The following is a 25,483-nucleotide window of genomic DNA, read 5'->3' as shown; positions in this document are numbered from 1 at the left end:
CTGAGCAGAGAGTGGCCATAGGTGGGGGGGTGTCGGGGGACCCCACTGCACCCCTCCCTGGCTGACGAAGCCGGATGGCGGTCCCCTCTCGAGAGCCCGCCCAAGGCAAATGGTGTCCCAGGGCGCGAACAGTAACCAGCCTCTCTCGGGTGTCTCTAAGGGCAGCCCGAGGTGAGCAGCACCGCTGACCCTGGAGAGAGACCCCCTCGCTGAAGCCTCTGGGCTTTAAGAGTTCTGCCCAGATCCCTGAAGGGAGTGAGAGGAGGCTGGCCTGGCCGGTGCTTGACCTGCGTCGCTGCTGCCTCATCCTGAGCCTATGTGGCCGCCTGGGAGCACCTGACCCACGCCGCCTGCTGCCGCCTGGGCCTGCCTGCTGTCCACACCTTCCCGCCACCCCCCACTGGCGTCTGGCTTGGGCGGCGAATTCAAGCACTACACCATCAATGTGGTGTGAGGGTGGCACAATGGGAGCTGCGGGGCCCGCTTCACGCAGCGGGGCTGCATGGGACAGGTGGCGGTGGAGGTAGTTCTGGCGGGGTAGCAGCTGGTGCTGCGTGCGAAAGTGCCATGCGTGGGGCGCGGCGGATGGCTGAGCAGCCAGCCAGGCTCTGTGTCATCCATGCCTGCAGCAGCATTGGGGTCATGGTCCTGGTGAGCTGACGGCACAGGGCAGGTGCCCGGGAGTCCCCCAGGCATGCAGGCAAGTGCCTGGCCGCAGTCCGCGCCCTACGGGAGGAAAGGTTCTGCCAAATAGCGGTGGCAGCGGCGCTGCTGCTGAGCGGCCATAGCTGGGGGGGTATCAGGGGACCCTGCCTGCGCCCCTCCCGGGCTGACAAAGCCAGACGGGGTCCCCTCTCGGGAGCCCGCCCGAGGCAAACCGGGGCATGAACAATAACCAGCTAACAATAACAATAACCTCTTCGCTAAAGCCTCCGTGCTTTAAGGGCTCCGCTCAGACCCCTGAAGGGAGTGAAGGGAGGCTGAAGACCCCTGCGGGGCCAAACCAAGCTTCCCACAGGTGGCTGTGCGCTTCTATGCTCCAGGGATGTCCAAGGGGCTTTCGAGTCAGGCCCGGAGCAGACTTTGGCTTTCCTAAGTACAAGTTAAGATCAGGTTTCCTTGCAAGCAGAAGGGGAGGATATTCTATACAAGTTCACACATATTAGTAGGCCATAGTTTCCTGAGTATGCCCCAAACTGACTTATTTAGGACATATACTGTGTCATAAATATTGCTTTGCAATGACTACAAAATTGATCTGCTGCAGAAGCCACCAGCAAGAGTTCAACGGCCACTTAACAAGGAAGTTTCCTTCACTTGATGTATGGGCTGAGGAGGCTGACATAGACGCTCGGAGTGCAGGTTCCACACAGCAACGTGCCGGGCGTGCGGCAAGCACGCCTGGCACGTTGTAAAGGTCGCCAGAGGGACATTCCACAAGAAGAATTTGTAAAGGTCGCCAGAGGGACATTCTATTTGTAAAGGTCGCCAGAGGGACATTCCACAAGAAGAATTTCCCAGGAAAGGTACCGGGGCCCTGGGGCAACACAGAGTTGGTTTTTGTGCTAGCAGAAGGAGCATGTTTAGAACAGGTGCCCATCGCCCAATGAAAGAGAAGCTGAGACTCAAAGTCAAGCTTCGTGGAGTCTCATGCAATATGGAACTAGACACGGGGTCAGCCCTGTCTATAATTTCCCAAGGAACCTTTAACCACATTTGTAGTCGCAGCGCCAAACGAGTCAAACTCAAGCCATCGAATTTCCTGTTAACTGATTTCCAGAACTCCCGCATAGCGGTTAAAGGAGAAATGAAATCAAACTTTGTTTTTGTCTTGGCATAGGCAGATAGTATTTAGAATGGACCCCGTTACAGCAGTTATGACTAACCCACCCAGGAGAGTCACCGACAGTTAGAGAATAACTTTGAGCTAACTGGATAAAATGGTCTGATCTGGAATATAAGGCAGTTACTCTTTTTCTTCCTAAATAGGAAAGTAGATATACTTTTTCTGAAATGCTACAATGTTGTGTACACATTATTTAGAAATACAAAAGGCATAAACATTTTTACAATTATCTTTTGGGTTATCTACCGATTTATTTATAGTTAATTGATCAGACTACTAAGATTTTTTTTTTGAAAGAATCCATTGACCAAGTCCTTTCTAGTCTCAATCCCTTTCTTCTGTTTTACATAAACAAATACAGTCACACACAATTGTATTTAGAACTCTGATGCATAATACACAAGAGAACCTAAACGATTGTCCATTTGGGACAGGGGAAGAGGAGGAAAAAGAAACTCTTTATAAGACATAACATTGGTAAATTACTTCAGTGTGCCATCCATATTTAGTACACATTCTCCAAGACATAGTACATTAACTGACTCATTAGCTATTTCCAACCATATGGACTTCAGTTTAGATGGGTCACTTTCATAATATTCGGAGGTGAAGGTCCTTAATTATTGTAATTGCATGATCTCAATCATGAGGCCAGACATGTGAAATTGTGCCAGAGCCTTTCAAATGGGTGTCAGTGCACCCCAGACATTGACAGAAAAGCATGGCATACTCCTTGGACATTAAAGCCCTCTTGATACTAGAGGAGTAATTACCTGGAAAGTTTTAGAGAACTTGGTGGAAGCAAGTAAAAAACACACCAATCAATGAAAAAAACTGCCAACCAACCAGCATTCTATATGGACATGAAAAAAAAAACCTCTCGTGATTGCCATTTTGGAGGATTGTACTTCATGATTCCCTTGTTGCAATGCTGATGTTCTTTATACCAGGCAGTGATGTCCCTTGGTATAATTTTAGCAATGATATTTTAAGAGTTCTGGGCTGGGGGGGGGGAGATGAATAGTGAAAGTGCTAAAATGTCAGTGTTAAATACCACAAGGGTGTCATGCTAGGCAACAGTGTGAGAAGTTACACGTTGCTTGCAACTGCTGTTCCAAGTGTAGGTGTGAAACGGTAAGGTTTCAAGATAATTGTACCATTTGTTGTTATCCATAGTTCCAGTCTGAAGTGAGTAGCTAAAAAGCTACTATAAAAAATATGAAATGAGAAAGTAGATCTTAGCTTCAATAGGCTATGCTTTAATATTGAGTAATAAAACGTGTTAAATCAAAGCAACATCCATAATATTCTCTATTACTTACTATCACCTTTTGAGGCATTTTAAAAATAAGTTATATTCTGTCTAAACATCAGTATTAGTCAAAGTTCATACACCTGCCAATTACAAAACATCTGGTAAAAAGAAACCTCCCAGCAGCTGTAGTGGTCACCAATCCCTAAGGCAATTACAGGCAGCTTTACCTTGAAGCTCCCTTCTAATCTTCTCTTCAGTCTCTGCTTTAGGGAAGGACAGAGCTGCTGTTGCTTACTGAGCCTCACAGTTCAGAGGTGACTGGAAATGAACAGAAATTTCTATATTCCCCATAGCAAGTTGATATTAGAAGGTTGTTGTGCGACCAATATGCAATGGTAGCTTTTTCTTCGTGACATATACCATTTTTCTTTCTATAGATTCTGGATTGCCTTTGGACAAAATGAACATGTACTAAGTCTCTCATGGTTTTTTATTGTTAAAGTTAGCCACTCTGAAAAATATCCTTTTGTAAACATGAAATCGAAATGTACAAATGACAACTATTTAAATAAATACATTTATTTCTAAATTGAGAGCATTTACCCCCAATCTGTAATGCCAAATGCTATGGGAACCAATCCATTATGTTAAGAATCATATGGTTTATAATGTAAACAAAATGTGGTTTGTTAATACAGGTATATAGTGCAATATAATGAATAAACACAAAGAACAGAACTGAAGAAGCTTCTTGGATGAGAAGAGAAATATTTTCCAGGAAAAAAAAACCCAAGAAAGTCCAGTTGCCTTTTGAACAGCATCTTTGGGCAAAAAATAATTATTACATTTTAATCCCATTCTTTCTTCAAGAATGGTGACTAGTTCAATCCTAGTCTGACATACTAAGCCTCCCTTTCAACCTGGCATAACTCAGATGTGTTGGGGCTCCAATTTCTATATTTGCCTGCTGGAATTTTGGAAATTATAGTTACAGAACAGGGCATTTTTTTTTTTAAAAAAGAAACTTTTAGCTTTGCAGAAGTTTTTGTTTTGTTTTTATCTTTTTACACACATGAAAGAATCCCAGGTACCTTTATAAAATAGCAGATAGACACTCAGAACTGAAATTAGCCCACCGTGATTTGTTTTTGTTCTTGAAGCTTCAGGCAGCATATATAGCACTCCTATTTCCAATTTTATCTTCACAGGAACAGCATTATGAGATAGGTTGGACTAAGAGGCAGTGACTGAAGTTATCCATTGATTTCTATTTTTGAGAAGAGGAACTTGGACCTCCAGCATCTTAACTATGGGCCAGAGGGGAGAAAAAAAAACACATTCAGAGACAACAGGTTTTTTACCCATAGTTTACCTATAACCTTGACAACTAGAAACACCGTTATATATTATATTAGACTTTTTAAAGAAATACAGGGGAAAGAAAAATATTTTATCCTGGGTAATATCTTTTTAGGAAATCAAAATATCTGAAAAAATACTGAGGTCTTTTTTTTTTTCTCTCCTCTGCAGGGAGATAATGTAGCTCAGTGTAAGCAGTTGCAGCTCTGCCATCCATTCTGCAAAGCCTTTTGAGATCTGCAGCTGACATTAATGATGACCCAAAAGCCACCATATTTCACTGATGACTACAGATTGTCATAAAGGCATAAGCTGTGCTGGAGTTCAGAGCAATTCTTCACAGCAAAAAAAAAAAAAAAAAAAGGCTCTTTAGAAAAGTGAAAGTCTACAATACAAAAATGGCCATGTTGCATGTTGGAAACATACTGGGTACTGCGAGTAGCAAAAATACAGATTTCCCTCTTTTTCAAGTAAATAATGGTGAAAGTGATCTTACACAAATAAATTATAAAAACAAATTATCTCATACATCATTTAGAAAGAATTCATTTGACATGATATGAGGATGGCCTCAAGTTAAAACAGCTTTAGGATTAGACAAGTTCAAGAGATGAACCTAAACTGTTAGATACATTGGCTGCACAGAAAGCCAAGTTCAGAGGCTTTACACCTCTGCCTACTTGCTGTTAGGAGGAACAAGGCAGATGACAACAGACTTCCTTATGTTCTTAAAATAAGTGACACTAAATTACAGAATTCTATCTATGCCTGCTTCAAAGCCAATTGCACTAAATTTGGTGGATTGCAGCAAACTCCAAAGAAATATGACATATTCAGATTTTTTTTAAAAGAAAGTGTAGTGAGTATTAAGCTTGGGAGCACACAACACATATTAATTTAAGTGGCTGTATAGATTGTGGATTATATTAAGTGTTTATTCTTAAAATAATTGGACTAAAATTAAGACTGAAAATTAGGATATTGGTGGGATATTCTGACCATCATACAATAGTCAATGATTTCCTCTATTTTCTTCCAAATAACTCTATGTAATACATGGGAAAGTATCATTTAGCCTCTCAAATTCAGCTCCCAACTAGTGAAAAATCGAAATGAAAGCAACCTTGGAAGTTGGTTTCTAGCTTCTGTTTGAACAAATCCAGTGAAATTCAGTGTAATATTCAGTATAATAATTATAATCAATAATTATTCCCACTGTTGACTTGTTCTTTCTCTTGGTTCTTACTTAATTTTTAAACCTGTATCTTCTCTCCTGTAGCTGTAGCTGTAGTCTTGGAATAAAACTAACAGATCATGGCATGCTCCTTAGTAATATTTCTCTAGGTTTTTGATTTCCCTTTTCACGATTAAATGTATTCTCAGTTCCTTCAGTCTCAATTTGTAGAACTTAGTTGCTACCCCCAACTATAATTTCTTGTAACTTCTTCACATTTTATATTACTTTGAAATGCAATGTCCAGAAATGGGCACAGAATTTGAAAAGGGCATAAAAATAACAGAACCCAGTTTCACATAAATAAATGATACATAACACTTCCATTGATGCAGCTTGTCATAGATTATTTTGAAAACTGTATCCAATTAGACTGACCCAAGAGAGGCACTTTTGTCTAGTGGTGAAGGCCTAAGTCTAGCAATCAAGAGACTATGAGTTTTGGTCTCACCGTAGGCATGAAAGTTGGCTGGATGATTTCAGGCCACTCTCTCTTTCTCTCTCAGCCCATGAACTCAGGCAACAAGCTAGTCCACCAATTCCTGTTGTAACAATGAATTAACACTCAGTTGGTTAAAAAAAAAAAACGGGGGGGAGGCTGCGTTTGCGTGCAAATGCTAGGAAGAAAAAAATATTAGACTGACCCAAAATCAAGAGAGACAGAAAAGCACTTGTGGCTTTATATCTCCTTGTAAAGGTTGGAAAGACTTTTATTTTGTAAAAATAAACATATAAAAGTGTTATGTGAGTCCTTCTATTGCTACCTCTATACTAGTACTATACTATGATAATTACTATTACAATATACTAATCCTTATGACAATGTTTATACTACTCTCTACTATTAATGTTCAATTAATATTATATATTATTCTATTATCTATATGATCACCTATTTATTTATTTAGAAAAATTATATTGCCGCCTGCTCACACATGGCGACTCAAGGCGGCTTACACAGATATAAAAACACTATAAAAGAATAAAAACAAGAAAAATAATAAAATAATCCCCCACCCCTCCACCCCGTCAACAACATACATTCAAATTAACCATTTAATGGGCTCTAGCCCGGTCTGGATTCCCCAGGCCTGCTGGCAGAACCAGGTCTTCAGTGCCTTCCGGAAGAGTGCTAGAGTAGGGGCCAGTCTCATCTCTGGGGGAATAATGTTCCAGAGGGAGCCACCACGGAGAAGGCCCTTCTTCTGGGTCCTGCCAGATGTATCTCCTGAGGGGACAGGACCCGCAACATTCCTTACTTCCTCGCTCTAGTGGGTCGAGTGGATGTGATCGGCAAGAGTTAGTCCCTCAGATAACCTGGTCCCAAGTCATGAAGGGCTATAAGGGTGACAACCAGCACCTTGAATTGCACTCGGAAGCAAATCAGCAACCACGGCTGACATATTGCACACTAAGGTCTGCACAAAACCTATGTGGGCTGCTGCATTTTCCACCAACTGGAGTTTCGCATGCTCTTCAGGGGCAGTTCCATGTAGAGCACATTGCAATAGTCAAGATGGGAGATGACTAAGGCATGAGTGACTGTGAATAGGTATACTATGCCCTATACTATTACTAGTATGCATCAACATTTTTTTTCTTAAGTCTGTCTGCCATAAGTCCCCTTCTCTGAGATTTTTTTTTCTTTTTCTATTATCAGCCAGTATATAGAGCTTTTCCACCTTTTTTTACATTGTGCTTTGTCTTGCTGTGTTGCTATACTTTTCCTCTCTTTTGGACTGTCCAATCCTGTTGAAGGAAAAAACTCTTTCCTTTGGCTTTCCTTTCTTTTTTGCTGGTCGCTGTGTAGCTATGAAACACATGTCTCCTTCCACAGCTGTGTCAAAGTTGCAGCTTAATTAGCAACTCTGTTGTGCTGATGCTGGGAAGAAGGCTAAAATGGGAGGAAAAGAAAGCAGTAGTTAAGTTACTGAAATTTAGTTAAGCAGCCTACTCTTCCAACAGTCTAAAACTGCATTTGGTTTTATTGTCAAATTTACATGTAACTCTACAACAGCTTGTTTCACTTAAGTTTAAACAAAACAATTTTATCTTATTTCCAATGAAATATATAATTTTCCTGGGTTCTTTTGCTTTATCTGTGAGTAAATATACGGGATATCTATCCTACTTGGATCTGGCTTCTACAAAGTTGTGAGAGATTTACAACTCCTGCTATTCACTTCCTGAAAATTGGTCTCAGCACTGGATTTTTTTTTTAAAAAAAAAACTTGCAAGAGTTGATTGTAATCATATGTGTGGGGGTAGATGGGGGTAATGTTTTCTGCTGGTACTACTCTGATGAGAGTTGGACACCCCCTCCCCAGCCCAACTAAGAAATAATCTAGGAACACCCCAACTAAACTGGGTCAACAGCAGCCTGAGGCTAAAACAGCAAACACTTGACACACACAATGAGGAACCAGCTAGCAGCAATCAGGACACAACAATAAAAGTAATTAACACCTTTTAGGCAAGAAAAAGGAACTAACAATAGTCACAAACCAGCAAATCAAGAAAGACAAATTTTAACTCACCAATTAGAAATGGTAAGTTTGTTACCAATCAGAAATGACAAGTTTGGAAACCACAAAAGGGTATAAAAACCCCTGTTTAAAGATCACTCTGTCTAGCTAGCCGGGGACTCGACGCTGATCCTCAAAATAAAACCTCTTTCTGGTAGCTGGCTTCACGATCTATTTCTTCTGCACTGCGCCGTCAAGGAGAATCCCGGCTGGAAGAACAGAACGGGGGAGTTCCTCCCAACAACTCCATATATGTTCCTGAACTGGAACATTCTATATATGGACTTTGGAGGAAAGAAAAAGTAAGCAGATCATTACATATTTATCTTTCATAATTGACTATAATAGTTTCATTTGCCATTTAAAAATACTTAGCAATTTACAGCATAACCACAGATAAACAAATCCAGAGAGTAAGGTCAAAGTTATTTCCACTGCCAGCTTATTCAATAATGATTGAGCCACAACAGAGAAGGTTTGTTTTCTGGGAAGGTGCCCATCACTTCATAAGGGATGGACTCTAGTCACTCAAGACTCATTTAGGCTCCTCTCTTTGCTGCCATTTAATGGTCTACACTTCCTGGCTGCAAAAGTTAAAGATAACTACAAAATGTTACCAAGATCACCAATGAATGATATTTTACATCACATACAAATAATTCTGCCTTTTTAATCCTCACAACTTTGTGATGTCAATCTGGCTGAGGGGTAGCCATCTCTCTTTTTCTACAAAACCTCTGTAAAGCAGGATATACACAGGCTGGCAGCAACTGGCTCAATTTCACATGCTGCAGGGATAAAACCCTAGAAGAAAGCTAGAATAAATATGTAGTAATCACATATTAAAATATTTTCAGGATCGGCAAGGAGCAGTAAAACTCTGAGAAGTACTATCTTAATTATTCCAAAGATGCTTTTTTTCATGAGGCAACTGAGAGCATTCAAGTGTAATAAATAATTATTTAAAAAGTAACACCCGCCGGTTTGGTTGGCAATTCCTTTTCTTTTCCGCACATCTCAGCATTTCGCTGGACCGTCACCGCCTTTTCTTCAAGGCCCTCATCTTCCCCACCCGCTTTAGTGAAAGAAGGCGGGTCTTGTCCCACCTTTTCCGACTGGCTTGGTCTTGGGCTAGAGGACACCCGCAACTAATCGCCCAATGACCGGTGTCTTGTTTTCTCGCCGCCGTTACTTTATTCACGGACAAGTAACTTTTGGGTGCCGCGTCACGTGACGGAGGGCCGAGCGGCGCTGGGCTGGGACGCTCACTTCTGATAGGCCGCCAGCCGCGAAGGATTGCTTTGGGGTTGCCTAGCGTCAGAGGTACCACGTGGAGAAGAGGAAAAAGGGAAACTGCGCGGAGCGGGAAAGGCGGGGGCGTGAATTTAGTTGTACAGAAGGTAGGTGGCGATGCGGCTGTTCCCCAAGGGAATGGGAGGGGCCAAGAAGGCAAATGGATCTCTTTGTACCCTTGTGGGGACCGGGAAAGACTGTTCTTCGCCTTAGAAGTGTGCGCATGTGTGTGTGATGCCTTCTTCAACTTCTGTTTTCGAAGCGAAGAGCTTCGGCCCTTTCCGCTTATTCTCCCCTTGTCTTGACTTTTTTTCAGTTTGGGGCAAGAGAGTGATAATGCTACTAACGTGAGAATCAAGGAAAAAGGGCAACTGGCGGCTGTCCTAGGAGGTAACTCCATGGCCAGCTCTGTTCTATTTGTGGTTTCTTGGTCACTACCTCAGTTATCTCTTGCTTACTCACTATTTTCAGGCTTAGTGGAAGTAAGCCGTCCGGACTTGCTGAGAGTGAGTTGGGAGGCCAGAGAATTTTTTCTAATTTTTTAAATGTTTTTAACCTGTCCCTCCCCGAATATTCCTCCGCCCTGTTTACAAGTCTATAACCCGAGGAGTGATTCCAAAGTTCTTGGTACTTTGTTAATATGTGTAGGTGCTATTATAGTACCTGGGAAGCTGGGGAATGAATTCTCTTTAAGGCTGCTGGGAATAGCGTGTCACACATGTAGCCTCCACAAAGATACGGTAGGTCGTGAAAGTGGCTTCCACCGAGTTGCCGCATATGTCAGTCCTACTTTTGTTGGAGTTGTTACGAAGGGCACAATGCCTCCCACCTCTTTTTGGATACTCTGTAGGAATACATGTAGTCTATCCCCTCATATGGAGGGCAGAGTTGTAAAGAAAGTGTGACTTACATGTTAATTCCAGGGAATCCTTCAAGCTCAAGCCATCTCTTCTTGCACAGTTGGCATATTTCACCCCCGGGCCGTTTCTTGGTCGATGGGAATGTAGTTGAATATTGAGATATTATTGAATATTGAGAGCTATATGAATGCATACATTTGTACATCTTCTTTTATTTATATTTTATCTCTGGAGGCAAAGCACATTTCTTTTTAAATAAGAAGAAGTAATACAATACAAGTAATCTATAACAATACATTGTTTTTAATTTCAAACTTATCTACAGTATAAATCTTTATTCAAGTACACTGAATATAAAGTACTCAAGATTCTTACTTCTGTAATTGCTAGTCCAAGTCACCTGAAACAATAACCAAATTGGCTTGAGACTACAGAAGGTGTAGTCTATGATTCCTGGGAAACACTATTTTGCAGCATATACACAATCTTTTTTTTGCTTTTAAATATTGTCTTGCCTTAATTTGAATGAAAGCAGATACAGAGTTGTTTTGCTTTCTAGAATTTGAGTTTGAATTTTTGAATTTTTGTGCACTTGGTCTTGTGACTTTATTTTCAATTGCTTTCACACAGAAATTAAGCAAGTGAGTTCTTCTCTACCTATTTCCATGGCAGGAAAAATGTCTTCCCCCACTTTTTTTTTAAAAAAATAGATATTATGATATAACTAATGAAAAGAGTAAAACATTCAGCTTCCCCCCCCCCCGATAAGAAAAAAGATTGAAAATTTGGGTTTGGGATTTTGACACCAGTCTTGGAATTGGAACCTCCCCTGTTACTGTGATGTGGGATTAATGAAAGTAGTAGGAGAGTGTATCTCCTCATCTTTTGTTAACGGATCCCTTTTCTTCTCAAATCTTAATAGGGGAAAGAATCCAAGCAGAGAACATACAAAGGTATTAAAGATGCTTTTTGCTGTGAATTTAAGTCTTGACAATGTGCTGCTTTTGGCCGCATAGTCAACATGGGTTTAGAGCACTGAAGCCAAACATGCATTGTATCACTCATGGTTTTTTATCTGAAATGCCTTAGTTACAGCTAAAATATAAGCAAGCAATTGTGTACGTAGAGAAAAACAGCTGAAAAATATCTCAAATTGATAATATTGCCCAAAATATCATGGACAATATTGCATGATGCTCAGTTTCAATCGTCTTAAGGGGTTTTCAGATTTTAGTCTCAAGAAGAAAAAAATGTGCCTATTATTCACACGTGAAAAACAAAGTTAGCCAAATGTGCACTGAAGAGAGAGGCAGATACATTCTGATTGAATGTATCTAACAAGTGAAGATCCATCCAAATATTAGTTCCAGAATCAAGCCAATCACTTGCTGTTTACAAGGGAAGAGTCATTACTAAAGACATCTGGGAAGATTCACTCTGAACAGCTGAAACTGACAAGGCAAATTATCACTATTATATATTTATTATAACATTCCATCTCACAACTCAAGGTATTATGGCCAAAGCTGCCCTTTACAACTATATTCAGGAAGGATTTCTTATATCATCAGCTGAATCACTTTATGATGTAACAAAGAGGGTAAGCTTGCTGATATCTGTATTACCAGAATATGACATTATAAGGTGGTTTTGTTTTATTTATTTATTTTTTAAAACTAAGAAGGCTATGGAGAAAAAAAGTGCTGTTTTTTCTAAGAGTTGTCTTTTATTCATTCTGTTCAGGCATAATGCCTCCCAAAAAGCATAAAAAGAACAACCTCCCAGATCCTCTTCAAGAAGGAATAATATTGATGGATACCCACAAACAGAACTGGCGATTGGGTTCTATGATTGCTTATGGAGGATTTGGCTTAGTCTACCTAGGTAAGATAAGTGTTATGAAATAGTTTGTGTGAGAGAGCTTACAACTTGGAATCATCCCTCCATAACTAGGAAATGAATATATTCCTTTGCCTTTTCCTCCCTCCCCCCCCCCTTTTTGTGGCTTCCTAGAAGTCCACTGTGACCAGTGATGGGATTTAAATATGTGAATAACTGGTTGTCTATGTGGATGCCGCTTCCGGAAGTCCATTCTGGGCCTGGGCAACAAAAAATTAGCTACTGAACCAGTGTGAACTGGTTGAATCCCACCACTGACTGTGACATATTGCAGGGCTTTTTAACTGGTGGTACGTGTACCACTTGTGGTACATTAACGAGTGGCAGGTGGTACACAGCCCTGCTAGCCAAGTGTAGTGGGGGAGGGAAAGAGCCAGCGCAGGCAAGGACTTACTGTGAGAGAGTCCTCTGGAGCTGCAGAGTGGCTGAGGCTGAGCCTCACCCCAGGCTCACTTCTGGCTCACCCTCCCCCATGAGAAAGGAGGATGAAGGGGGCAGAGACAGGAGAAGCTATAAAAGGAGGCAGAGGGGAAAAAAAGAAGCAGCCTCAGGAGGATGTGGAATCAGCTCTAGCTGCACCAAAGGGGAAGGAGGAGGGTGGGGGGGAGAGGAGAGGAGATCAAGGAGTCCAAGCAGGCCGGCCATGAGCCGATCTACAACTTCTGTGGCAGCCACCTGTGCTGGCAGCAACACACAGGCAAGAAATGCAGCAGGGGAAGGGTTGCCCTCCAGGAGGAATGAAGAAAGGTAGCATCAGCTGGAGGCAAGACACGGAGGGAGGGAGGGAGATGGGGAGTGGAAGGATTCTTATGTGCTTTTGTGACTTTGAAGTTCTGGGATTTGTGCAATGTGGGCTTTGTGTTCTTAAGGAGTGTTTGGCAATTTCTATTTGGCTGATGTCTCCTGTTAGCTTCTATTGTTCTGCTATTGTTAGCTGTAAGTTTTGCTGCAAGGGATTTTGAAATATTTTTCTCCTGAATGGATTTTGCCTGTAGCATTCCTTTACTTATGAATGGAGCCATTTGGGGAGGCTGCCTTAGCCGGCAGCCAATACTACATTTTTTTTCTTCCTTAAGTGCCGGCTGCACTCATTAACTTTCCTCTCTAGCCAGTAGCTAATTCTTAAAGGGGAATGTGCCTTTTAAAGCTAGTTCCCTCAGCAGCTTCACTTTTCTGTCTCTGGAGGCTTTTCCTTGTTTGATGAATATATGGAAAATATGGGGGGGGGTTCAAATTCTTCCTTCAGAAGGAGGTGGGCATGAGAAAGAAGGAGGCAGGGAAGGAAGGAAGTCCCGCCTTAGCACTTGGCCACTAGCAGCCTTGCAATTGACTTTGCTTGTCAGAAGGTTGCAAAAAGGGATCGTATGACCCTGGAACACTGTAATCATCATAAATGTGAATCAGTTGCCAAGCATCCAAATATAAATCACATGACCCTGGGCATGCTGCAATGGTCATAAATGTGAAAAATGGTCATAAGTCATTTCAGTGCAATTGCAACTTTGAACAGGTTTTTTGTTTTTTTTGGTCATCAAGTTTTTGACACCTTGCTAGGTGGTGCTCGAATATTGCCATAGCCTAAAAGTGGTAAGTGAAAAGGTTGAAAAGCCCTGACATATTGGACATTTGAGATGTTAATATTGAGCTTTATATTTTGTCTGCAAAAGAGATTTAATATTTTATACCCCACTTTATAAAAGGAGGAAAAACTATACTTCCCTGAATAATAATTACGATTTAAAGGGTCTGCTTCTAAAATCTTTGCACCTGAATCATGAAATTAGACATTTTCCCAGTTTTAAGGGTCTACTTTTGTTTTTAACCTCAAATAGCTGAAACTTTTCTTTTTTTTTAAGTTACAGTACTTCATCATATCCTTGATAAAAGATCTTTGAATCTTTGATTTGCATATGAAATTGAGTCAGGTGGTTTTTCTGATTCAGTGTCAGTCAAATTATGTTATTTTTTAGATTGCTGTTCCAACCCAAATATTGAATAAATAAAAACACATAATTTCTGAATATTTCAAAATTTTAATACAGAATGAAAATTAGCAAGAACTAGTATTTGGAATAAAAAAGAAAAAAATAGAAAAGAAAACAAAGACAATGCAGAAATCAAAGAAACTTCTAATTTTTTTACAACAGTTATAACTATAGATATAAAATCTCTAACTTTATTATAGCATTGTGTACATTTTCTCTATATTATTTTTATTCTAATCCTCAAAATCATATAACATTTTTTTCTGTTTCCTGTAAAAGAATCAATAAGGGGTTTTCAATCATCATTAAATTTTGACAATGTCTTATGGTATTTTTAGTTAAAGCAGTCAGTTTGGCCATTTCAGCATTCCAGGATCTTCACTATCCATTTCTTGTGGGTAATTTCCCAGTACTTGTTTATATAGTTGTACTTCATGGTACAAAAGAATCCAATGATTATGTTCTATTAGTTCTACTTTGCCACCATTCCCCACAAACCCTGCTTTCAGAGTTGAAAGTTGTGGAGAATTGATGGGGAAGGAGTCTAGGATTGGTTTCAACATGGTTATTTCTCTCATTTGTACTTGAAAAAGAAACCAGATATATATCAGATAAGATTAAAGAACTTTATATCTTAAATGACAGATGAGCACAGTCCTGGATAGTTTACTAGGATTAGTACCCAGGCAGAAGCTAGCAAATGTTTTACTTTCCTTGATTAAAGTAATTTTACATTATATAAATACTCTTGCCTTGCTTTAGTTTTGCATCACTGAAAATTGTTAAAGTGATGTTTCCTTGGTCTCCACTTGAGTACTAAACAGTTTCATTTCCATTTAGCTTCATTGCTTGTTTGAGTAGAAATAGAAGATTAGGAAAGGAGAAATAAGTAAACAAGATTTCCTTGACCAGAGGACTTTCAGATTCATTTAGTTTATATATCTTGGCTTATCAGATGCGAATTCTGTAAGTTGTTCTAAGACATCTGGAGAGCACCTGGCTAGTGAAAGGTGATATAAAAGATGAAGGAAAACATAAAACTAAATCCTATCTTTCTAGCTGTTACTTTGCAAAAGTAGTAAAGAATTTTTTGGGAAAAAATATCACCAGAATTTGTACTTTCTGATCTTGGAATGTCTACAGATTGTAGATATTGTAATGTTAGCATATAAGTAAAGCCCATAGGAAATTAATACTCTTCAAAATTTTATAACCACAGCATGCTTGTGCACAAACCTCCACTTTCTTGAGGCCATCCATATTTGCAAAATGAGTATTTGTTGCCAGAGCTCCAGCAGTGGCAATGAGATCAGCTGTGGACAAGAGTTGGGAATTCTATTTAATTGCCAATAGGCACTGCTTTCCTCTTCCCTCTGTGCAAACTTTGCCTGCAAAACTGACTCCACAAGATGTACTGCAGGCACTTTCTCCATTATTTCAGGAGATGATTGCCTCACAAATAAACTGTTGTACATGGAAATTTGTAGGTTCCAGCTGGCAAGCAAAACTAGCAAGTTACTTTGTCGGACTTCTGGGTGCCATGGTGCCAGGTTATCATTGTGTGTGTGTGGAGGGGGGGGGGAAGCAATATTCTCCAGAAGTGTGCTCTGATGTTACTTTGCTTGTAAAACTAACAAAAGCTATGGGGGAAAGCCATGGCTTAATGGCAGAACTCATGCTGTGCAGGCAGAAGATCTTCCTTTTCTTATCACAGAGCAAGACACTTTCAGTGGTTAATACATGGTTAGCTGGGAAAAAGTCTTACTCTGTATGAAATGGATACATTGGATATTCTTTTATTAAAGTTGTTGTACAAGTTAAGAAAATCTTGGGTTTATGTAGTATTGGGTTTGTGTATAAAGTAAATACATGCATAAAATGGAAGAGAAGTACAAACAAAAGATTAAAGCATTGATTTGAACAGCTAGAGGTTATTATTAGATGCCTTCCTCATGTTCTGCAGTACACCTATCATCTTTTCCAGTGAATGTGGTCAGAATGACAGAATAACATATTAGGAAAAGATAGCCAATGTCTTCCCCTTTCAGTTATTTTGTTATCATGTATTCTGATTTGGATTTCAACTGCTTATATTAATATATTCTTTTATTCAAATAGAATAGAATTCTTTATTGGCCAAGTGTGATTGAACACACAAGGAATTTGTCTCCGGTGCATACTAAATTACTTTGAGCAGAACTTTAAAAATTGTATACAGGTTAGAAGAAGTTTATGTAGAAAGACAATCATAACTTGATTGGAATTAGTAGTAGTTGAGTCCTAAGAGGTGAAACTGAAGAAGATCCACTTAGAATGGGCCTGCTGTGAATCCTATCAAATGAATACTAGTGCTTCTTCGTTGGACATCATTGTCCACATTTTCATGAAGCATGGGACAGAAGTTATGCAAAAGGACTAATTAGACTAGGGGTGAATTTCAAAGTCCTGTTGGAAGTCATTATTTCCTACTGGTGTAAGATAAGGAAAGGAAAATATGGATATAGCCAGTGTGGGTGTGATAAACTATTTACTTCTCCTCAGAAGGCTTAACATGTAGGAGTTCTGGATTCTGAATCAGGGTTCCTCAAAAATCTTCTTAGATCTGTGGTGTTCAACTCCCAGAATTATCCAGTTAGGCATAACCTTGGTTGAAAATGTTGAGAGGTGACATCTATGTATCTAAATCTAATCATATCCATCTTAGAAAAATCTGCCCTAAATTATGTATATGAAGAAGCCTGCAGTTCTGAGTCTGTTCTAGTCCTTCATTGAATAGCGGAGTCAAACTGGTGATTTCTTGACATATTTCTTTAATCTTATAAAAACAGGAATGATATTAATGGTAGAGCCTTAACCTATGTCAGTGGTAGGCAACCCAAAACACTCAAAGAGCCACTTGGACCCGTTTCCCACCGAAAACAAAATACCGGGAGCTGCAAAACCCTTTTGATATCTAAAATGAAGATAATATGATCCTTTTTTACCTTTATTGTGTGTGTGTGTGTGTGTGTGTGTGTGTGTGTGTATACATACATACATACATACATATATATATATATATATATATATATACACCTATAATAAAGGTAAAAAAGGATATATGCAGTGTTATCTTCATTTGAGATGTCAAAAAGGTCTCTCTCTGTCTCTCTTTCCCTCCCTCCCTCCCTTTCTTTCTTTCTTTCTTCCTTCCTTTCTCTTTCTTTCTTTCTTTCTTTCTTTCTTTCTTTCTTTCTTTCTCTCTCTCTCTCTCTCTCTCTCTCTCTCTTTCCTTTCCCTTTCTCTCTTTCATCTCCCCCTCTCTTTCTCTCTCTCTCTCTCTCTCTCTCTCTTTCTCTCCCCTCCTCTCTCTCCCTCCAATCTTCTGCTCACCTGGCAAGCTGGCTTCAAGCTGTTCTCCAACAAGTTCAGGGATAGGCAACCTCGGCTCTTTTATGACTCATGGACTTCAACTCCCAGAATTCCTGAGTCAGCCACGCTGAGCTAGCTAGCTCTCTCCTGCCCTTCCTGCTTCCTGCTTCCTGCAGAGACGCAGCAAAGGGAGGAACCCTGCCCAAATAAGCTTTTCAGCTCATCGGAGAACACTGTGAGTGCCCTCTCTTTTACACACACACACACACAGAGAGAGAGAGAGAGAGAGAGAGAGAGAGAGAGAGAGAAGCAGGGAAGCGCAATTGCCTCTCTCTGTCTCTGTCTCTCTCTGCAAATGGCAGAGGAGGCTGGGAGCCACAGGGGAAGGCTTAAAGAGCCACTGCGGCTCTGGAGCCGCAGGTTGCCGACCTGTGGCCTATGTCATGAAGAAAACAATGAAAAAATTACATTCTTTCATTTTTAGCCAAATTATTTTAAAAGAAAAATGCTTTTCCAGTTTGTAATACAATTTGTGAAGGAACATAACTACATCATATTTTCTGTTGTTGAATTGAAATTCAGTTCTGGATAAAGTGGTTGAAGTCTTCCATAACTTTCTCTGCCTTAATTTTGTCTTGCAGCTTCCCCTTGTCTTGATGTTCCAGTAGGAGACAATGCTGTGCACGTCATTAAAGTGGTAATTTTTATAATTTTAAAAATATTGTTGCCTTTTTATTATTTCTAACCCAATGGAATTGCATACTTTCCTTACGTTATTATTTATTTATTTAAAGTGAATGTATTCTTTTAGACAGAAGATTCACAGAGCATCTTAAAACAAGACAATACTTGCTCTATCAAGATGCTCTATCTTAAAAAGATGCAACAAAGGAAGGAAATTTTTATTTTTTTTTTAGAAAAGTTAGCACCATGTATTACTCTGATTCTGGTATTCTTTCCAACCTTTATTAACAGTTGTTATAAGAGGTACCTGTATTGTGTTGTTGGTGATCCTGCCTGTTGATGAGTACTTTTGTGTTTCAGGTCTCTTACATCTGTATATGTTAGTATGTCACATTCCAAAAACCAAGAAAGACACATAGCAATTCTTCCAACAATTACTTTATTGTTCCTCATCTATAGACAGAATCTTGCCAAACTAAGGCAGACTACCACCTACATAAAGGATATACTTTGAAAACTATTAGGGAAAGGCCATCTTCACCCTCTTTCTCTCACATAAACTATCTGAACTGAGTTGTCTCTTATTTCTCTGGAATGCAGACCTTCCCTCCTGGAGTCCAGCCTATTACATTCCATCACATGGTGTGTGGATTGGAAAGCATAAGGTCAGCTTTGTATGCTCTGCTCTGGAACTTGTGACCAGAAAAAAATAACACTTAGAATGGAATACTCAGTAATAAGCCAATCCACTTCCCAACTGTTCTCCCATAGAGATGGAGGTAACTATTTTTTGGAATAGCTATATAATAGCCTCCAGCTTGATCCACCCATTTGTGCATTCATCTTTCTTTTGCCATCTTCCACCATTACAAATGTGGCTATGCTCTGTTCAGTTTTTGGAGTTACTGTGCCAATAGATAGATGGGCAGAGTTTGAGCTACTTTACTTAGTATCTTTCAAAACTTCTTTGAATTGAAAAAAAATAATGGTATATTTAATTAAAATAGTCTTTTCAAAATTACATGGGAAGTTTGCTTTAATCTCCTTAGTACTAAAATCTTTCCTATTGATTAATAAAATATCAGGGATACCTGATTCACTTATGCCTTTCTCCATGACCTGAAAGACAAAGTTACCACAACAGAAATTATAAATTTCCTAGAAGGACTGTGCAAGGCAGAATCAGTCTTCCAAAAGATGTTTCAATTATCAAAGTCTCCCATGCTTTCATTCCTTTTTGAAAATTCTGTAATGTATAGTTGGAAGGCATTATCCTCATGAGGAGTCTATATAAAACATGGAAAATATTTTTTTTATAATTTAGACAAAAGGTTTGCCTTTCAAAATTCTGCCAGACTCTTTCAAGTTCAGCAGAACTGGAGCCTAGAATGCCTTGGTTGTTCCAGACTTCAAATCAAACAAAATCTAGATGGAGTGACTAGACAAAGATGATGTGTGTTGTCTTTTCTCCTCATATTTAATCAAGCTCCACTTCTTAGCACTTTCCTTATTTATGAGTAACACTCAATCATATGTAACACAAAACTGACATGAAACTTTTTGCCTTTATATATATCTGTATAGGAATATCTTGAAAATGGGCCCTTATTTTCAGAACTGAAATTCTACCAACGAGCTGCAAAACAAGAACATAGTAAGTCAGGCAACAGAACTTTCCTAAGTCAAGCTACCATTAATACTTTTTCAGGAATAATAGGTTGAGAACAATCACTTGGGAAAATTCAACTTTTACTTCAGTGTTACTGTATATTCATTTTAATAACATTGTATTCTGATGTTTCCAAAAACCATAATTATGTTTCATTTTTAAAAGAAGCTGGACAGTTTAATGAATCTGTTTCCTTCTCATGTTTTCTCAGTCAAAAAATGGATGAAGTTGAAACAACTAATATTTTTAGGCATTCCTGTTTTCTTGGGATCAGGCCAAGTCAAACATCTTGGTAAAAGGTAAGGAAGACATTATAATACAGTAGAGCTGAATAAGAATTCTGGGGTTAGGGGTAGGGAATTATTTGTCCTTCCCTGAAAGAAATGAGGAAACTTTAGGATAATGTGGAAGGATATGCTTTGCATAACTGCCACATTAGATGAGTAATCTAGTAAAACAAATCAGTTTATTTCACTCATATACATTTGCTTTTGTTGTTGACCTTTTATGTAAGGCAATATGTTTTCATTGTTTTTCTTTGTGGTCATATTAGTTACAGGTTTATGGTGATGGAAAGATTAGGAGAAGATCTTCAAACCATCTTTGAAAGAAAAGGGAGAACATTTGACAAGGAAACTGTTCTGCAGATTGGGATGCAAGTGGTAGGTATGAAACCTCAGAGTAAATCTGGGATGGGGATCAGTGGGCCTTTGAGTTTTAACTACTGTCTTGCATATGTATTTTTAAATGATCTTTGTTTAGTTTTGCTTGAAAGAATGACTACAAAGGAGAAGGACTTTCTCCATCCTTCTCTTTCTCTGCTGTAGTGATTAGAAACTAATTAATTAAAATTTGAGCTGAGCTTCTGCATTTCATATTTAAAAGATCTTTTTAGTCTGTCATGACTTACATATATTTTTATTACTTGAAATTTAAAAATTGGCAAAAAAATGAGCTGCATTTTATCAATAGTACGGCACCAAATTTCAGTGATATGTTTTCAGAAGGTTCTGGAAGGTGGGAAGAAGGGCTATTAGTTTCTTGGCCCCTTCTAAGTGATTGTTCAAAATATACTACCAATGTATTATATATTTGTATGTTTAATCAAATAGTTTACTTTACCTATTCACTCTGGATTAAGAAATATGTTTTTCCTTCAAAATGCAGGTAGTCCTCAACTTACAACAGTTCATTTAGTGGCCATTCAAAGTTAAAATGGCACTGAAGAAAATAACTTATGACCATTTTTCATATTTACGACCAGTGTGGCTTCCCCATGATCAGTGATCAAAACAGTTGACTCATATTTATGACGGTTGCAGTGTCCTGGGGTCATTTGTTCTCCTTTGGCAACCTTCTGACAAGCAGAATCGATGGGGAAGCCAGATTTACTTAACAACCATACTTCTAACTTAAAAACGGCAATGATTCACTTAAGATCTGTGACAGGAAAGATTGTAAAATAGGGCAAAATTCACTTAACAAGTGTTTTGCTTAGCAACAGAAATTTTAGGCTCAATTGTCAATTGTAAGTCGAGAACTACCTGTAATATTTCTCTTCATGTATTTAATAAAACTTGTTAGACCTTTAAGTAATCTTGTGAGGATGACTGTTATATAAATACCAATACTGGTTTCCTTTGTAACACAGTCTTTCCTTTCCTACTAGCTGGATGTCTTGGAATATATTCATGAAAATGAATATGTGCATGGGGATATTAAAGCAGCAAATTTACTTTTGGGCTACAAAAATCCACATAAGGTAAATAAATATATCCCATATACATACATTTTATTTTTCGTTGTTAAATGTTCCTTGATTTTGCAAAAAATCAGGATAGTGTAGACTTAGTAGTTGCTTAAACTACATGCGTTGTTGCTAAGGAGAAGAAAGCATGAGGGTTTGTGTTCTTATTCACATGAAATTCACAGTCCAATTTTCAAACTGTTATTCTCTGTAGTGGCTCAGTGAAGTGATTTGTTACCAATACTTTAAAAAAATGAACCTTTCGAGCCTTTAAGAATTGAATGTCTTGTTTATATATGTGAAATAAATTGCTCTGTGTGCTCATTTTTTATATAGATGCATTGAAATCAATATGAGAAAATGCATGTACAGTTAATTAGCATATTAAAATGCACATTTTTCCAGTTGAAAAAGTATTTCACATCTCTTTACCTCTTTCATAGCTAACAAATTGAGAAGATGCTGCTGGTGGTAAAATCTAGTGTCAAAGGCATCCATGGTTGCTGGCTAATTTGCTTGTGGCAGATTTATTGAAAAAACTTGACTTGCCCCAAAAAATCACAATGTAGCCTGATTCAGGAAATTCCTGCCTTAAAAGAAAGTATTTTTCATTGAAAACCTTTAGGTGGGAATCCACATATTCAAAGTTCTCAAACTTCATTAATTTCTGTAGCCTCTATAGAGCAACTATGACTGACTCAGATTCAACCATGTTATTCCTTGTTCTGATTCTGATTGCAGCATAGTCTTTAATAACATATTTATTTTCAAAATGATGGTCTCAACAAATTCTATTGAATTATTGTTTATGAGATGCTTATGCTGGATTTTTTTTGTATTAAGTCTATCGGACAAGATTCATTTATACTTGTAAATGGGAGAAAACCCTGTGGACATCAACATACACTTTTAAATATAGAATATTTTGTGACTGCTTTTATTTTGCTTTAAGATAAAGGAAATTATTTTACAGAACTTTACAGAAAATGGTGACAGAACAAGCACAGTTAAATTTTGAAGTGTACAATTAGGCACTTAAGTATGTTTTTCAATGTAAAAAATTATACGGTACAACTGTGAGACTTGTGTGCTGAGTAATCCCTGCAACTTCAACAGAGAATGATTTTGGGACAGCTGGATCAGGCTCCCTGCTTACAAATGCCCCAGAAGTCAATCAGAACTCCTTGCCCCCAGGGATAAATACTTTGGGAAGATCAAGTTTTACATCTTGTGCTGCAGTTGATTGCCGTTTTACTGCTAATAACACTGTCATTGAGTTCTGCGGCCTAATTAAGTTGGCCTCCTAATACACTGGTGATCCAAATTTATTACTGTGATAACAAAGCAATATATCTCATCAGGTTTATATGGCAACTCCATTGACTAAAAAAAAATGAAAGGTGAAATACTTCCCATATGTTTGTAATGTTTTTCTCCCAACTGTTTTCTACTACCCTGTGGATACTTTGCCTTTAAATATTGTGAGTAAAAAACTTGAACATGGATAATTGAGGCATGTATGTGAATATTTAAAAACACATATTTTGGTTTCCCGGAGGTCATTGCAGAGCTTTTATTTAGAATGTGTTGTTTGGAATGCTTATTGTATAAACAGGTAAGCAAAAGGACAGGAAATTTTTTTAGTCTTTTGTGTATGAATATTCCCAGTAGTGCATTTTCCCTCTAATGGATCTGAAGACAATTTTTTGTATTTGTATTTCAAGCCAAGGAATTACAAACTTTAGGACTATTAATAGTAATTGGCTATTGCAATAATACCAAAAAATGGTTATAATTCTCTTACTACTTAGTGCTATGCCGTAAAACCAAGCATATGTTGTTGTTTTATAATAATCTAATCTGATAAGATTGGTGCTTGTGGATTCTTTTTTTTTACCAATTTTATTTATAATACAATTAAAAGAAACATTGGATATAACGTGACATTCCAGTATATACATTCTTATCAAATTATTTCACATTTTATAATCGGTTCTTCATCTCTGAATATACATCTAAATTTTATATACAATACTTAATCTATTTCTCTATTTGCTAACCTAAAATTACATATATTTCTATCTTAACGCTAGCCTATAATCCTAACCGTCCTCCTCAAATCCCTCCAGCAGTAAAGATGCTTGTGGATTCTAAAGATTTAACTTGGATTCTCTGTGCATAAAAAATTCTCACTTATGAAGACTCTTTTTTCTATTGAGTATTCCAGAATATATAATAGAATAACAGAGTTGAAAGGGACTTTGGAGATCTTGCTCAAGCAGGGCACCTTATACCATTTCAGACAAATAGATATCCAATCTCTTCTTAAAAACCTGCAGTGATGGAGCAGTCCCAACATCTGAAGGCAAGCGCTTCCATAGATTAATTGTTCTCACTGTCAGGAAATTTCTCCGTAGTTCTAGGTTACTTCTTTCCTTGATTAGTTTCCATCTATTGCTTCTTGTCCTGCCTTCAGGTGCTTTGGAGAATAGATTCACACACACCCCTCTTCTTTGTGGCAGCCCCTTAGATATGGGAACACTTTTATGTCACCCTAGTCTTTTTTTTCCAGAGAGACTTCTACTGTTTTCTTGGCTGTTAAGCTCAAGCTCAATTCATACAGTATGTGTTCCACAAAACACAGCAGTGTAATATGAGAAGCTTTCCTTCCCTTTATGAAAGAAAGTATAATGCAGAGGACTATTAATGAATGAGAACATTTTGACAATTTCTAGCAATGTTATCTTGTAGCAGAGAGAATGCCTTGCAGAGGAAAATCAGCACTGGGCAAGCTGTTTTCTAAGAAGCTTGTTTCTCATGACTAATTTTCTTGTTAAGGCATTCTTTAATATCTGAAGGTATGTCATTTGAAAACTACTAATCCGCTCCACTTTTTGTTATTAAGCTTGAGTATTCTGTAACTGTGTTCTGTTGGGGTAAATTGAGGGATAGTTGCTTTGTATGCCGAGAGTTCCAGATTCAATCCCTCATATATCAAGGTAGGGCTGAAAAAGAATCTAGACTAAAAACTCAACTACTGTTTTTATAGCGGCTTACTTTATATTTCATGCAAAGCCTCAAAATGATCATAGTTTGTTGAATAAGTCATAATTGGCTGAGTTCACATAATACATTATTCGTCTGTTATGATCTATAGACAACAGTGACTGGATTTACACAACACACTAAACCAAATCTAAATTAGCCACATTATGGCTTAGTATACTACATGAATTCTATATCAAGAATAATGAATTTGTGGAGCCTTGCTCTAATCTAGTATAGATCTGTGTCCCTTAAGTATCCACAACAGTTGATCTTCCCCTACTTCCCTTGAAAATAAAAACATGTCATTCTGCAACTTCCTAGACTGCTGATTTCCTTATCTACACTGCTGTAGGAATGATGTCATCACCATCTTCCGTTTAGCCTGAATATTCCTCTCCTATTCTTGGTAGATTAGGTTAAATTATTACTCCCTTGTACATGAGATAATTATATGGAATCCTTTTGTTCCGTGCTTCAAATTGCTTGTCATTTAAATTTAAATTATGGGTGGAGTTTGTATGGGCTTGGGTACAATATATAACAAAACCCTCTCCATGTCAAAATTACACTGAAATTAGGCTGTGTCTTGAATTGATAGGCTCAGTAGTATAGTTGCTCCAGTCAATTCCACTAAGTTGTGTTTTCCGTCACGTTTATTTGATGCATTATTGTCTTCTGGCTTGGCTGGGTTGACTACTAAGTGAAATGAATCCACCAGAAAATGCAAG

The 25,483-nt window shown here is 38.5% G+C and overlaps 1 protein-coding gene and 1 long non-coding RNA gene across 9 annotated transcripts in view; one reads left to right on the top strand and one right to left on the bottom strand.

Moving 5' to 3' along the window:
• Positions 1–3,573: 3,573 nt before the first annotated feature.
• Positions 3,574–9,454, bottom strand: LOC120315445. 2 transcript variants are annotated; one of them, XR_005558687.1, is made up of 3 exons: positions 9,326–9,454; positions 6,748–7,588; positions 3,574–6,236 (listed from the first exon to the last, which is right to left on the bottom strand). It is a non-coding gene; the product is annotated as an uncharacterized LOC120315445 (long non-coding RNA). The 2 variants fall into 2 exon arrangements; XR_005558686.1 differs by lacking the exon at positions 9,326–9,454 and adding an exon at positions 8,232–8,292.
• Positions 8,347–25,483, top strand: part of VRK2 (VRK serine/threonine kinase 2) — a 56,505-nt gene continuing 39,368 nt past the window's right edge. For 3 of the 7 annotated variants that reach the window (XM_039359775.1, XM_039359781.1, XM_039359780.1), the window contains exons 1-8: positions 9,634–9,737; positions 9,829–9,902; positions 12,116–12,256; positions 18,249–18,304; positions 19,876–19,945; positions 20,172–20,259; positions 20,514–20,622; positions 21,630–21,722. In XM_039359775.1, coding sequence (XP_039215709.1) covers positions 9,673–9,737; positions 9,829–9,902; positions 12,116–12,256; positions 18,249–18,304; positions 19,876–19,945; positions 20,172–20,259; positions 20,514–20,622; positions 21,630–21,722 — 696 coding nt within the window. In that variant the 5' untranslated portion in view covers positions 9,634–9,672. The other 4 variants (XM_039359777.1, XM_039359778.1, XM_039359779.1 and 1 more) reach the window with 4 other exon arrangements.

This window comes from Crotalus tigris, unplaced genomic scaffold (assembly GCF_016545835.1).
Source record: "Crotalus tigris isolate CLP2741 ecotype Arizona unplaced genomic scaffold, ASM1654583v1 scf7180000019121.289717, whole genome shotgun sequence".
In the NCBI taxonomy this organism is placed as follows: domain Eukaryota; kingdom Metazoa; phylum Chordata; class Lepidosauria; order Squamata; family Viperidae; genus Crotalus; species Crotalus tigris.
This window is presented reverse-complemented; position numbering and strand designations above follow the sequence as displayed.